At 43.2% G+C, this 12,925-nt stretch overlaps 1 protein-coding gene across 1 annotated transcript; it reads left to right on the top strand.

Moving 5' to 3' along the window:
* The first annotated feature begins 577 nt into the window (after positions 1 to 577).
* LOC147979541 (uncharacterized) lies at positions 578 to 7,773 on the top strand. The gene is made up of 4 exons (XM_087515257.1): positions 578 to 888; positions 1,213 to 1,715; positions 6,749 to 6,808; positions 7,754 to 7,773. The coding sequence occupies exons 1-4, from the start codon at positions 578 to 580 to the stop codon at positions 7,771 to 7,773; spliced, it is 894 nt and encodes a 297-aa protein (XP_087371383.1).
* The last annotated feature ends 5,152 nt before the right edge of the window (positions 7,774 to 12,925 follow it).

The following is a 12,925-nucleotide window of genomic DNA, read 5'->3' as shown; positions in this document are numbered from 1 at the left end:
ATGATGCACTTGCTATTCTGGTATTCATCTATACTATGTGTGCTAGCGAGTTCGATCCAGGGACTAGCACGGTATGCACAGAGACTCAAATCCTTCGATGTTTGGTCGTTACAAATGGTATTAGAGCAGTGTGTTGACTGTAGGACGTGACCCTAGAAAATGGATTAGAAAAGCCATAGGAGTGAAAATTATTTTATCAGCTAGTTATACTTCTTGTTGTTTATTAGTTAACCCCCTCAAGTATCTTGAACAGTTAAGTACGAACTAGTGCTGAGACCACCATTCATGTTTGTTTTATATTGCAACGTTATCATGTTAGCGTATCTGATTATGCCACTTTTGTGGTATGAAGATACTAGATTTTTTGCTTGATTGGTAATTGTTTGTTAAATTGCATAGTGTCGAAATTATTCGAATATATATATATATTACCATATTGTTTGTTGTTTGTTTGTTGGTGTTATTCGTTGTTGTGTTTTGTTGGCTTGATCATATTATGCATATGGGTAGAATATATTTATATATACATAGCTCTTGGCCCTATTATATCTATAACTCATCTATGCTTGCCCACCAGATGTCGCCGAGGCGTGATACTAGACGCAATACTGCAGGAGGAGACAACAATGGCAATGGAGTACCACCATACATACAGCAGGTTATTGAGGGACAGGCCCAGTTAATCCAGTTGCTTACCCAGAACCAGAACAACAACAATAACAACAACAATCCGCCGCCACCGCCACCCGTGGATATGCTTACCAGGTTCTTGAGGTTGAATCCTCAGAGGTTCTCCAGTTCCCCTGAACCTATTGTGGCTGATGACTGGCTCTGTGCAGTCAATAGGAACCTGGAGACGGTTGGATGCACTGATGCAGAGAGGGTGAGGTTTGCCTCACATTTGTTGGAGGGTCCTGCTGCAGCTTGGTGGGACAACTACTTGGTCACTTATCCCATTGCTACTATCACATGGCCTTAGTTTCAGGATGCTTTCCATGCTGCACATGTGTCTGCTGGTGCTATGAGTCTGAAAAAGAAGGAGTTTTGTAGTTTGCGCCAGTGAGGTCGCACTGTTAATGCTTATGTGGAGGAATTTAATAATCTTGCACGTTATGCTCCTAGTGATGTTAACACTGATGCAGCTAGGCAGGAGAAATTCTTGGAGGGCCTTAATGATGAGTTGAACCTTTAGTTGATAGTGGCCACTTTTAGGAATTGCCAGGATTTGATTGATAAGGCTATTGTGCTGGAGGGAAAGCAACATGCCATAGAGAATCGCAAGAGGAAGTACAACAATAATAAAAGGTATAATTCAGGACCACAGCAGAAGCCACGCACTTCATATCATGGTAATGGAGGTAATGGGCATAATCATCATGGAGGTAATGGACATAATCATCATGGAGGAAATGGCCACAACCATAATGGCCACCATCATCACAATGGGCACAAGAGTAACAATGGCAATGGTAGAGGTAATGGTAATGGTAATGGAGGGAATAATAACCAGAGCCACCAGAGTATGCCTGTGCAGAGGGATATTAGCCAGGTTCAATGCTATAAGTGTAGGCAGATGGGCCACTACTCCAATGCTTGTCCAGGGAACAAGAACGGTAATGGGGATTCAGGAGTCAGCAAGCCAAACCCCTTCCAAAAGGGTCATGTCAACCATGTTAATGTTGAGGAGGTCTATAATGAACCTGATGGAGTGATTGGTAAGTTCTTGATTAACTCAGTACCCGCGCTTGTTATTTTTGATACTGGTGCATCACATTCATTTATTTCGAGGGTATTTGTTGATAAACATGGATTGCCAACCAAAACACTTAGTATGCCTATTAGAGTGAGTTCCCCAGGAGCTGAGATGATAGAAGGTGTTGGTTGTCATCAGTTGACTTTGTCTATTGGAAAGCATGATTTTCCTACGGATTTGATTATATTGAAGTCACAAGGTCTGGATATTATTTTGGGTATGGATTGGTTGCAGTTATATAAAGGTCGTATTGATTGTGCCAGTCGATCTATCACTCTCAGTGCACCAGGAGGGAAGAGGATCAAATATGTGTGTAAGTATAAGCGTAATCAGGTGCATGTGAACTCTCTTAAGGGGGGTAGCCTGGAAGAGGTGCCAGTTGTGAGGGATTATCCAGATGTGTTTCCAGAGGAGTTGCCAGGTATGCCACCAGATAGAGATATTGAGTTTCTTATTGATTTAATACCGGCACTGGACCTATTGCAAAGAGACCGTATAGAATGCCTCCTCAAGAGTTGGAAGAATTGAAGAAGCAAATAAGAGAATTGCAGGCACAAGGATTTATTCACCCAAGTTCATCACCTTGGGGAGCTCCAGTTTTGTTTGTGGAGAAGAAGGATGGGACCTTGAGGATGTGTGTTGATTATCGTTCTCTGAATGAGGTAGCCATTAAGAATAAGTATCCTTTGCCTATGATAAATGATCTGTTTGACCAGTTGGAGGGAGCTACTGTGTTTTCTAAGATTAACCTTCGTTCTGGTTATCATCAATTGAAGATTCGTGAGCAAGATATTCCAAAGACTACTTTTACTACGAGGTATGGGTTGTATGAATATACTGTTATGTCATTCGGATTGACTAACGCCCCTGCATACTTCATGAATATGATGAACAAGGTGTTTATGGAGTTCTTGGATAAGTTTGTGGTTGTTTTCATTGATGATATATTGGTGTTCTCCAAGAATAAGCAAGAGCATGAGGTGCATTTGCGTTTGGTATTGGAGAAATTGAGGGAACATTAGTTGTATGCCAAGTTCAACAAATGTGAGTTTTGGCTGGATGAGGTAGCATTCCTTGGACATGTTGTGTCAGGTAATGGAGTTGTAGTTGATCCATCTAAGGTTGCTGCAGTTACAGAGTGGGAGACACCCACGACAGTTGGAGAGATTCGCAGCTTTTTGGGCCTTGCAGGTTATTACAGGAGGTTTAATGAGAACTTTTCCAAGATTGCAAAGCCTATGACTGAATTGTTGAAGAAGGAGAAGAATTTTGTTTGGACTGATGAATGTGAAGCCAGCTTTCAGGAATTGAAGCAGCGTTTGGTTACAGCACCAGTCTTAACTCTGCCGGATATACATAAGGACTTCCAGGTATATTGTGATGCTTCTTGTCAAGGAGTTGGGAGTGTTTTGATGCAGGAAGGTAAAGTTGTTTCTTATGCTTCATGTCAGCTTAAGAATCATGAGCATAATTATCCTACACATGATTTGGATTTAGCCTCAGTTGTGCATGCATTGAAAACTTGGAGGCCATATCTTATTGGTAATCATTGTGATATATTTACTGATCATAAGAGCTTGAAGTATATTTTTACTCAGAAGGATTTGAACCTCAGGCAGAGGAGATGGTTGGAGCTTATTAAGGATTATGATTTGAATGTGCAGTATCATCCTGGTAAGGCTAATGTTGTTGTTGATGCATTGAGTCATAGGAGCCATGCTAATGCAATTAATATTGATAATATGCCACCCGAGTTATGTGAACAGTTCAGGAATCTCAGGTTGGAGATGGTTCCTAAGGGATATTTAGCAACACTTGAGGTAAAGCCTACTTTGCTTGACAGGATCAGAGAAGCTCAAAAGAATGACAAGGAGATTGCTGAGATAAAAGAGAATATGGTTAAAGGTAAGGCAGAAGGTTTCCATGAGGATGAACATGGGGCCATATGGTTTGAGAAGCGTATTTGTGTACCTCAAGATGCAGATATCAAGAAGTTGATTCTTCAGGAGGCGCATGATTCACCTTATTCTATTCACCCAGGTAATACTAAGATGTATTTGGATTTGAGGGAAAGATTTTGGTGGCCTAGCCTGAAGAGGGAAATTTCTGGGTATATTGCAACATGTGATGTGTGCCAGCGAGTTAAAGCAGAACATCAGAGGTCAGCAGGTTTGTTACAACCATTGCCTATACCTGAATGGAAGTGGGATGAGATTGGTATGGATTTCATTACAGGTCTACCCAGGACTCGGTCAGGATATGATTCTATTTGGGTAGTTATTGATCGTCTGACTAAAGTTGCTCACTTCTTCCCGGTAAAGACTACTTATACCAGTGCTCAGCTAGCAAAAATTTATATGTCTAAAATTGTTTGTCTGCATGGAGTTCCAAGGAAGGTAGTGTCTGATAGAGGTACTCTGTTCACATCTAAATTTTGGCGTCAATTACATGAATCCTTGGGCACCAGGCTGGAGTTCAGTATAGCTTTCCATTCACAGACAGATGGGCAGACAGAGAGGGTAAATCAGATTTTGGAGGATATGTTGAGAGCTTGTGCATTGGACTATGGGTCCAGTTGGGATGATAATTTACCTTATGCAGAGTTCTCACATAATAACAATTACCAGGCTAGTTTGAAGATGGCACCATTTGAGGTATTGTATGGTAGGAAGTGCAGGACACCGTTGATGTGGGACGTGGTTAGAGAACGTCAATTCTTTGGACCAGACTTGATCAGAGATGCTGAGGAGAAGGTCAAGTTGATTCGTGACAGGCTGAAGATAGCATAGTCCAGGCAGAAGAGTTATGCAGATGCTAAACGTAAGGAGGTGACATATGAGGTAGGAGACAGTGCATATCTTAGAGTTTCACCACTTTGTGGAATTAAGAGGTTTGGAATCAAGGGTAAGTTAGCACCACGTTTTGTGGGGCCTTACAAGATCTTGGAGCGTAGAGGAGAGGTAGCTTATCAGCTGGAGTTGCCAGATTCCTTGTCAGGAGTTCATAATGTGTTTCATGTATCTCAGTTGAAGAAATGCCATGCAGAGATGATGGATGTTCCATTGAGGGACACGGTGCCACTTGAGACAATTCAGTTGGAGAGTGATTTGACATATGAGGAGAAGCCTGTTAAGATTCTGTAGACAGCACAAAGAGTTACTCGCACCAAGACAATCAAGTTATGCAAGGTTCAGTGGGATCATCACACAGAGGAAGAAGCTACCTGGGAAAGAGAGGAAGATCTCAAGTAGGATCACCCATACCTATTTGCTAGCCAGCCCGAATCTCGAGGGCGAGATTCATCTTAAGGGGGGTAGGTTTGTAACATCCCAATTTTACTAAATTAGGGTGTTAATAGATCATTCATATGCATATCATATTTTTATTGCATTATTTGCTTTTTCAGAATATTCAAATCATTATGCAACAAAAGGAAATTTATTTGGAGTGGAGATAACATGACTTCTCCCCTATTTTAAAAATGTTCATAATGTGCAGAATATTATTTCCAGTTCATATGATATGTTTTGGTAATTTTTGTGATCTTCAAAGTATTTTAATTGTGTGTTATTTTACTATTTGTGTGGCCTTTTGCATCAAAATGAATTTCTAAAATTGCATTAGTGTTGGAACTAGTGTTCCTGTATTTTATAGCTGCAGAGCTATTTTTACTGTGTGTCTAGGTACTTTTATTTAGAATTTATATTGTGTATTTTATTTTATTTATTTTGTCCTGCTGCTGTCTTTATAAAAAAACAGGGCCAGCCAACCGGCCCATCGCCGCGGCCCAGCCAGCCAGCGCAGCAGCAGCACACCCCGCGGCCCAGCCAGCCAATGCAGCAGCAGCACACCCCGCAGCCCACCTTCCCAGCGAAGCGGTACGCGCTGCACAGCCGCACCTGACCCGCATCGCTCGCCTGCGCCCGATCCACCTCGCCCCAGCCGCTGACCAGCGGGCCCCGCTCCCCATCCCCTTCCTCCGGTCAGACGAACACGCGCGCAGCCGCACCGCTCGCACACCCGAGCGCGAGCCGGATCGATCTCGCCCCGTAGTCGACCTCGTGCTCCCCTAGGACTACCTGGACGCGTAAGGGTTTGCCCCGCACCCTCGAAGCCTCTTTCTGATCCTTTCCGTCGTGCGCACGCCTCTATTGGGCGAATTGGATCTCACCGAGGAGCTTCAGCCGCCGCCGTCGTTGACCGTCCGAATCCACCGTCGTATGGACGCCTGGCCGCTCCACTTGTCACCGTTCGAACCCCCTCTCGACGCCGCACTCGTTTGAAACCTCGGGTTAACCTGCGGCGCACCAGGACGACGCCGCCACCGACGCCCAACTTCGCCGGAGCACGGCGGAGTTCAGGAGCTCGCCACCGCCGCTCGAGGGAGCCCCGTCGCCGTTGAACACCACCACCACCTCCACCACTCACCACCGCATCCTCCTGTCACTTCCCCCTTCGCCGGAGAGTCGCCGGAGGAGCGCCACCGCCGACCGCCGCCGCCGTTTTCCTCTGTACACGGTGAGCACATGTGCACAGGAGGTTTTCCGCCAATAGGCCCCTGCCACGTGGCAGTTCGCTATAGGAACAACACAGGAGTTCGCTACAGGACCAGGGGATTTCTGTTTCTTTTTGTTTTTCACAGATTTTCATCCAAAATTTCAACTAGCTATATCTTTTATTATATATATACAATTTAGGTAATTATTTTTCCTGTGCACTCAAAAAAATCAGCACATTATCACAGTACCAACTTTGCGCATGTTTGCACTGTTCAAATTTGAATTCGTTTGAATTTGAATCAAATCTTCCGGAGGCCTTAACTTTCAAACCGTTTATCGGAATCGAGTGATTCTTTTTGCGTTGTGACCATAGTGCATTTTAAGTGCTGTTAAGCTTCTGTTGTTGAGTTTTAAAAATGGTTTTCTTGCTGTTGGTTTTGTTTTGGTTCTATTCGTGTTCCGGTGATTGATTTGTTGAATTGTGTGAAACGTGTAGATTGTCCGAAGTGCGACGCGAGCTATTGTCAGGAGTGTGACTTTCTGAACCAGAACCAAGGCAAGTTACATATTGATCATCCTTTACCTATTGTTTTCTATGCATGTAGTTATATCACACTATGAATATATGCATGTATAGGAATACTATATTATTTTGCTATGCTGTTGAGCTATCTTCCCGTCTTTGCAAATCGTGGTAGTTGTAGGTTGCTATGCTTTGTAGACGAGGTGGTTCGTGTATTCATTGAGCTTATGTGAGGATTATATATATATATATATATAATAATTTGAGTAGTAACTCAGGATTTAATTCACCTCTGGGCGGAAGTGGTATTGCTAGGGTGGTTTCAAGAACATCATGGTTTATACCCTCTGAATGTAAGTGGACGGCCGCCCAGGCTCAAAACTATCAGACAGACTTAGTGACTAGTAGCTTCCATGTGCGACCACTGGCTAAATGGGCTCTGGCTTAGTTGATCAGTTGTGGGACCCTTACCCGGATGTGCCAGCAGATGTAGATATAATAGTTGGAATGGGCCTCCTGTTGGGACTAGGGGACTGCTTCTGAAAGACTTCGTCTCAATCTTTGGGTTGGGTCCAGTGGGTAAAGCGTACTAAACTCTGCAGAGTATTAAAACTAATCATGATTAGCCGTGCCCCCGGTTATGGGTAAATTTGAGCGACTAGGCCATTACAGTTGTTGGATGATCTTGACAGATGTGACACCTAATAAATTTGTTGTGCAACTTAATAAAGGGTAGGTTGGAGCTGATTTTTGCCAACTCAACCTTGTGTATTTAATTGTAGTAATAAAAGAACTAAATAAAATTGGACTATTAGGTAGATATTAGGATAAAATCAGCTTTCTGCAAAAATAAACCCTCAAGCCTTCCTTTTGATATACTATGCATATACATGTAGGTCTGCTTTATTATTACTCATGTGTAACTTGCCAATACATTCAAAGTATTGACCTATATGGCTGCAACGTCTCATGTTGCAGGATATTCTGAAGAAGAGTAAGGTACCGTTAGGGTCGCGAGTCTGCACTCAGCATCGCCAGTGGGCTATGATGGGACTCATCGTTATTTTCTGCTACTTTCCGCTGTTTGATTGAATAAAGCTAGCCAAGTGCAATGCAGATTGTTTTATTTTATATATTCTGGATCATACGATGTAATAAATGATGCACTTGCTATTCTGGTATTCATCTATACTGTGTGTGCTAGCGAGTTCGATCCAGGGACTAGCACGGTAAGTACAGAGACTCAAATCCTTCGAGGTTTGGTCGTTACAACTACCATGTTAGAGGTCTCTCGTCATTAGTGCCATTGCGTATTCACAACATTGCATATTCACAGCTTATGATGTGTATACTAAGGAGAAGGCATTTCAACAAATTAGAAGCAATGAAAAATTGCGGCAAGGTATTTTTGGTATGTACGGTTTATAGATCTCAAAATGTATGATGGAAAATATACCCGGGGGCCATAGGTTTCACTAGAGGCTTCTCTCTTGAAGGAAAATAATACAGTGGGTGAACAAATTATTGTCGAGCAACTGATAGAAAAGCGCAAAGTTATGACGATATCCAAGGCAATGATTATGAATATAGGCATCACATCCGTGTCAAGTAGTCTGACTCCTGCTTGCATCTACTACTATTACTCCACACATCGACCGCTATCCAGCATGCATCTAGAGTATTAAGTTCATAAGAATGAAGTAATGCCTTAAGTCAAATGACATGATGTAGAGGGATAAACTCAAGCAATATGATGAAACCCCCATCTTTTTACCCTTGATGGCAACAATACAGATACGTGCCTCGCTACCCCTACTTTGTCACTGGGTGAGGCCACCGCGAGATTGAGCCCAAAACTAAACACGTCTCCCATTGCAAGAAAAACCAATCTAGTTGGCCAAACCAAACCGACAATTCGAATAGAATACAAGGATATCAAATCATGCATATAAGAATTCAGCGAAGATTCAAATAATGTTCATAGATAATCCGATCAAAAATCCACAATTCATTGATCTCGACAAACACACCACAAAATAAGATTACATCGGATAGATCTCCAAGAACATCAAGGAGAACATTGTGTTGAAGATCAAAGTGAGAGAAGAAGCCATATAGCTACTAGCTATGGACCCGTAGGTCTGTGGTAAAGTACTCACGCTTCATCGGAAGCGCAATAGAGTTGATGTAGAAGCCCTCCGTGATCGAATCCCCCTCGATGCCGAAAAAGGCCCCAAGATGGGATCTTGCGGAAATAGAGGCTTGTGGCGGCGGAAAAGTATTTTGGTGGACGCTTCTATTGGTTTGGGAATATTTGGGAATTTACAGGCCAATAATTAGGGTTGGAGAGCTCTATGGGGCCCACAAGCCAGGGGGCCGTGCCCCACTAGGGCGCGCCATGAGGTCTTGTGGAGCCCTTGGACTGTTCTGCCTTCATCTCCAAGTCCTACGTGTGCCTTCTAGTCCAAGAAAAATCATCATAAAGTTTTATTCTGTTTGGACTCCGTTTGATATTCCTTTTCTGTAAAACTTAAGAACAAGGAAAAATAGAAACTGACACTAGGCTCTAGGTTAAGAAGTTAGTCCCAAAAATAATATAAAATAACATAATAATGCATATAAAACATCCAAAATAGATAAAATAATAGCATGGAACAATAAAAATTATAGATACGTTGGAGACGTATCAGCTGCTCAGCCAGCCACGGGCCGCCATGTGGCCAAGGACCCGTGTGCTGGGTTTTTTTCCAGATTGCCCCCTAAATTTCCAATAGCCACAACTTTTTAACCGTAGATCCAAATTAGATGGAACCAACGGCAAATTCTTCATATTGATTAGATCTATCCAGTGGACCCATGTTTGGAAACTTTTTCTAATTTAAAATTAGAAATTTATTCAGATTCAAATTTGAACTCTATTTGGCCATATCTCCTAAATCGTAGCTCCGTTTGAGTTAATTCTTTTTGCACTTTGTCACCGTAGTCAAATGCTATGAGTTAAATCATTATCACGGTATTTTTCACAGAATTAGGATCTGCCCACAATAAATATTTTCTATGCCTGATATGAACTTTAGATCACATCACATTTTTTTGAACTATATGTCACGTGTTGCTGTTGCACTTAGAAAAATTTTCATGCAAGGTAAGTATTTTTGATTTTTTGAGTCTTTTCATGTTGCATGTTATTTTGGTTCCCTGAAATGATGGCTTATGTATGTTAATTTACTTGTTATAGATTGTCCAGAGTGGGAAGCCGAGTACGATCATTCTCTAGAGTTGAACTAGCAGTACCAAGGCAAGTTTACATCTTGATCATGTTTTCATTACCTATGTTTTTATATGCACTTAGTCGCGGTAGGATTGCATGGTAGGAATTTATGCCGGATGGCTATGCTTTACACCGAGTAGTTCATTGAGGTAGGTCTGAACCTTACACCATTATCGCCACCATTTAATTATATTGCTTTGCTAAAGTAGACGTGGATTGGGCAATTGTTCATCATAAAGTATGAGTGACAATGTAGTAAACATGGCCTAAGATAACTAATGAACTACCTGGGTGGAATTGGTTTGAATGGGAGCAAAGTAAAGTGGGAGAATTCATGGGGAATCCATGGGAGTGCACACTAGTGGTCCGTCCACTTAGGATCAAAGGGATCAAACGTATTTTCTTGTCTAGAACCTTACGTGTGCAGCCACAAGCCATTATGGGCTCTGGCTTAGTTGAGTAGATAGTGTGACCTCTTCCGGGATAGGCTAGCAGATGTAGAATATGTAGGTGTAGCGGCCTATCCGTGGGTTAAGGAGGAATACTTTAGAAAGACTATGTATCGATCATCTGATCATGGAGGTGGCCGAGTCTTGTGGGGAAAAGTGCGCAACCTCTGCAAACTAACAATCCAGTCGATTAGCCGTGTCCTCATTACGGACATCTTGAGCATCTAGTATTGGAAATGCTGGGAGATCTCATCACCCTTAACTTAATCATTTGGGCTTAATTAAGCTTTGGGAATATATTGTGATAGTGGTACCATCTCAATGATATGTTACTTTGTAGTCGTAGAATAATTTTTTTTATAATAGGAAAAAAATTAGCTTTATGCAAAATTAAACTTAGAGCTTTCCACTAGCCAAATTGCATGTACAAATAGGTTTATTATACACTTATGATGTGACTTGCCAGTACATTCAATGTATTGACCTATATGGCTACAACTTATCACATTGCAGATATGTCCGACGAGGATTAAGGTGCAATAGGTCGATGTTCTATACTCAGCTTTTGCTCGTGGAGTTGGTGGACTCATTTACTTCTATGATTCCACATTATTATTTTTAGTTGGACTTATGCCAATATCTTTGTAATAAAATTGTATTGCTCCTGGACTATGGATATAATAAAGAGACGTGGGTTATTTCTGTTATTTATCAAGTACTGTGTGTGTGCTAGCTAGTCGATCCAGGGACTAGCATGGTAAGCACAGAGACTCCAATCCTTACCGGGTCAGGTGGCTATAAGATGGTATCAGAGCACACGTTGACTGTAGGACGTGACCCTAGAAAATGGAAAGCCATAGGATGAAAATTATATTTTTCAATTTCCCTATATATCCGTTGGTCCTATTACCATCCTTTATTCATTTCTACTTCTTCTCTATTTGAACAAAATAGATGTTGGCCTCCATCATCAAGTTTGCTCATCTCGAGGAGACCATGCATTTCAAGACGACCTTGACGAAGAAGAAGATGGAGCTGACATTGATCTGATGGAGTCCTCTACCGACGAGAACTGGCAGACCACCATTTACACATTAGTAATCCCTTACTCGATTAGATTTTTTCTCTCTATTAGTTCATTGCAATCGTTTGTGAGACTATGTTACCTTAGGATCGATGTGTGGAACTTGATTGAAATGATTGGTGTGATTTGGAATTTTATTTGCCTCATTTGCATATGGATAGTGATTCTCCCCACTAGGCCCTTGTTCCATTCTAATTTCGCATCCCCTCTAAATCATCAGATGCCTCCATGATGTGACCCGAGATCCAACTTCCCACTCGAACTCACCTAGTTGATCCAGAACCAGAATGCTCTCATGCATATGCTCATCCATAACCAGAACCAAAATAACAACAATAACCCACCGCTACCACCCCATGTTTGATAGCCTTACCCGTCATATGAGGATGAACCCACTAGTGTTTTCAAGCAGCACGGAGCCGATCATCGCAGATGACTGGCTTCGCCAGATAGGAAGGGAGCTGGCCACAACAGGATGCAATGACGCTGAGAAGGTGAGGTTTGCCGCTCACCAGCTGGATGGCTCGGCAGCTGCATGGTAGGATAACTACACTAGCATGTACCCCATGGAGAATGTGACTTGTGTCGGCCCAGTGGGAACCAGGGTACCATGGGCCACCTGCCTACGGCCCAGGAAGGGTCGCTTGGCCCATCTCATGAGGCAACCCACCAACGGGTGCCACGAAGCCAACATCCTCATGAGGGACCTGCCCCGCGAGGGCCTCTCTTCCATAAAGGACTTCACTGAAACCACCATAGCTACATGCGGCCTCGTGAGGCCCCCCTCATGAGGCGCCCCCTCCCGAGGCCTCCCTAGGAGCCATGCGAGGTGGGTGCCACCCGTCACATGGGTGACATCGATAAAGAGGGCGCTACCCTATGCGACTAGGATAGTTTCCACTTTGGTGCTATAAGGGAGCAGCTGTACCAACCTGCCCCCAAAGCAAGCCCAAAGGTTTCCCCTTTTGTGATAGAAGACCAAGATGGTGGTGTGGCAGGACGGAGGTCATCGTAGAGGCCCTAACACATCATGGATAACACCTTTTTCAGTCGAAGATCACCGAGCTCAACAACGTTGCGACGCTCAGGCGCCATCTCGTTCCCTGCCGCCCCGGCCGTCGTGTGACACGTAGGCACGACATGATGCACCTCCTCCATCTCCTTTGTGCAATGATGACACGCCACGTCACCATCGGGAGCGCTCACCTGAGCCCTCCCATAGCTCCTCCCCTCCACATGGCAAAAACCCAAGCTACCAGATCATCTAGCGCGCGTGCCCAGATGCGTGGGTGCTCCTCGAGAGGCATCGTGAGCGCCAGAAACTACACCATCCAGAAGGTTGCAGC

Source organism: Triticum urartu, chromosome 3A, assembly GCF_056163025.1.
Source record: "Triticum urartu cultivar PI428250 chromosome 3A, HENAU_Tu73, whole genome shotgun sequence".
NCBI lineage: Eukaryota > Viridiplantae > Streptophyta > Magnoliopsida > Poales > Poaceae > Triticum > Triticum urartu.
This window is presented reverse-complemented; position numbering and strand designations above follow the sequence as displayed.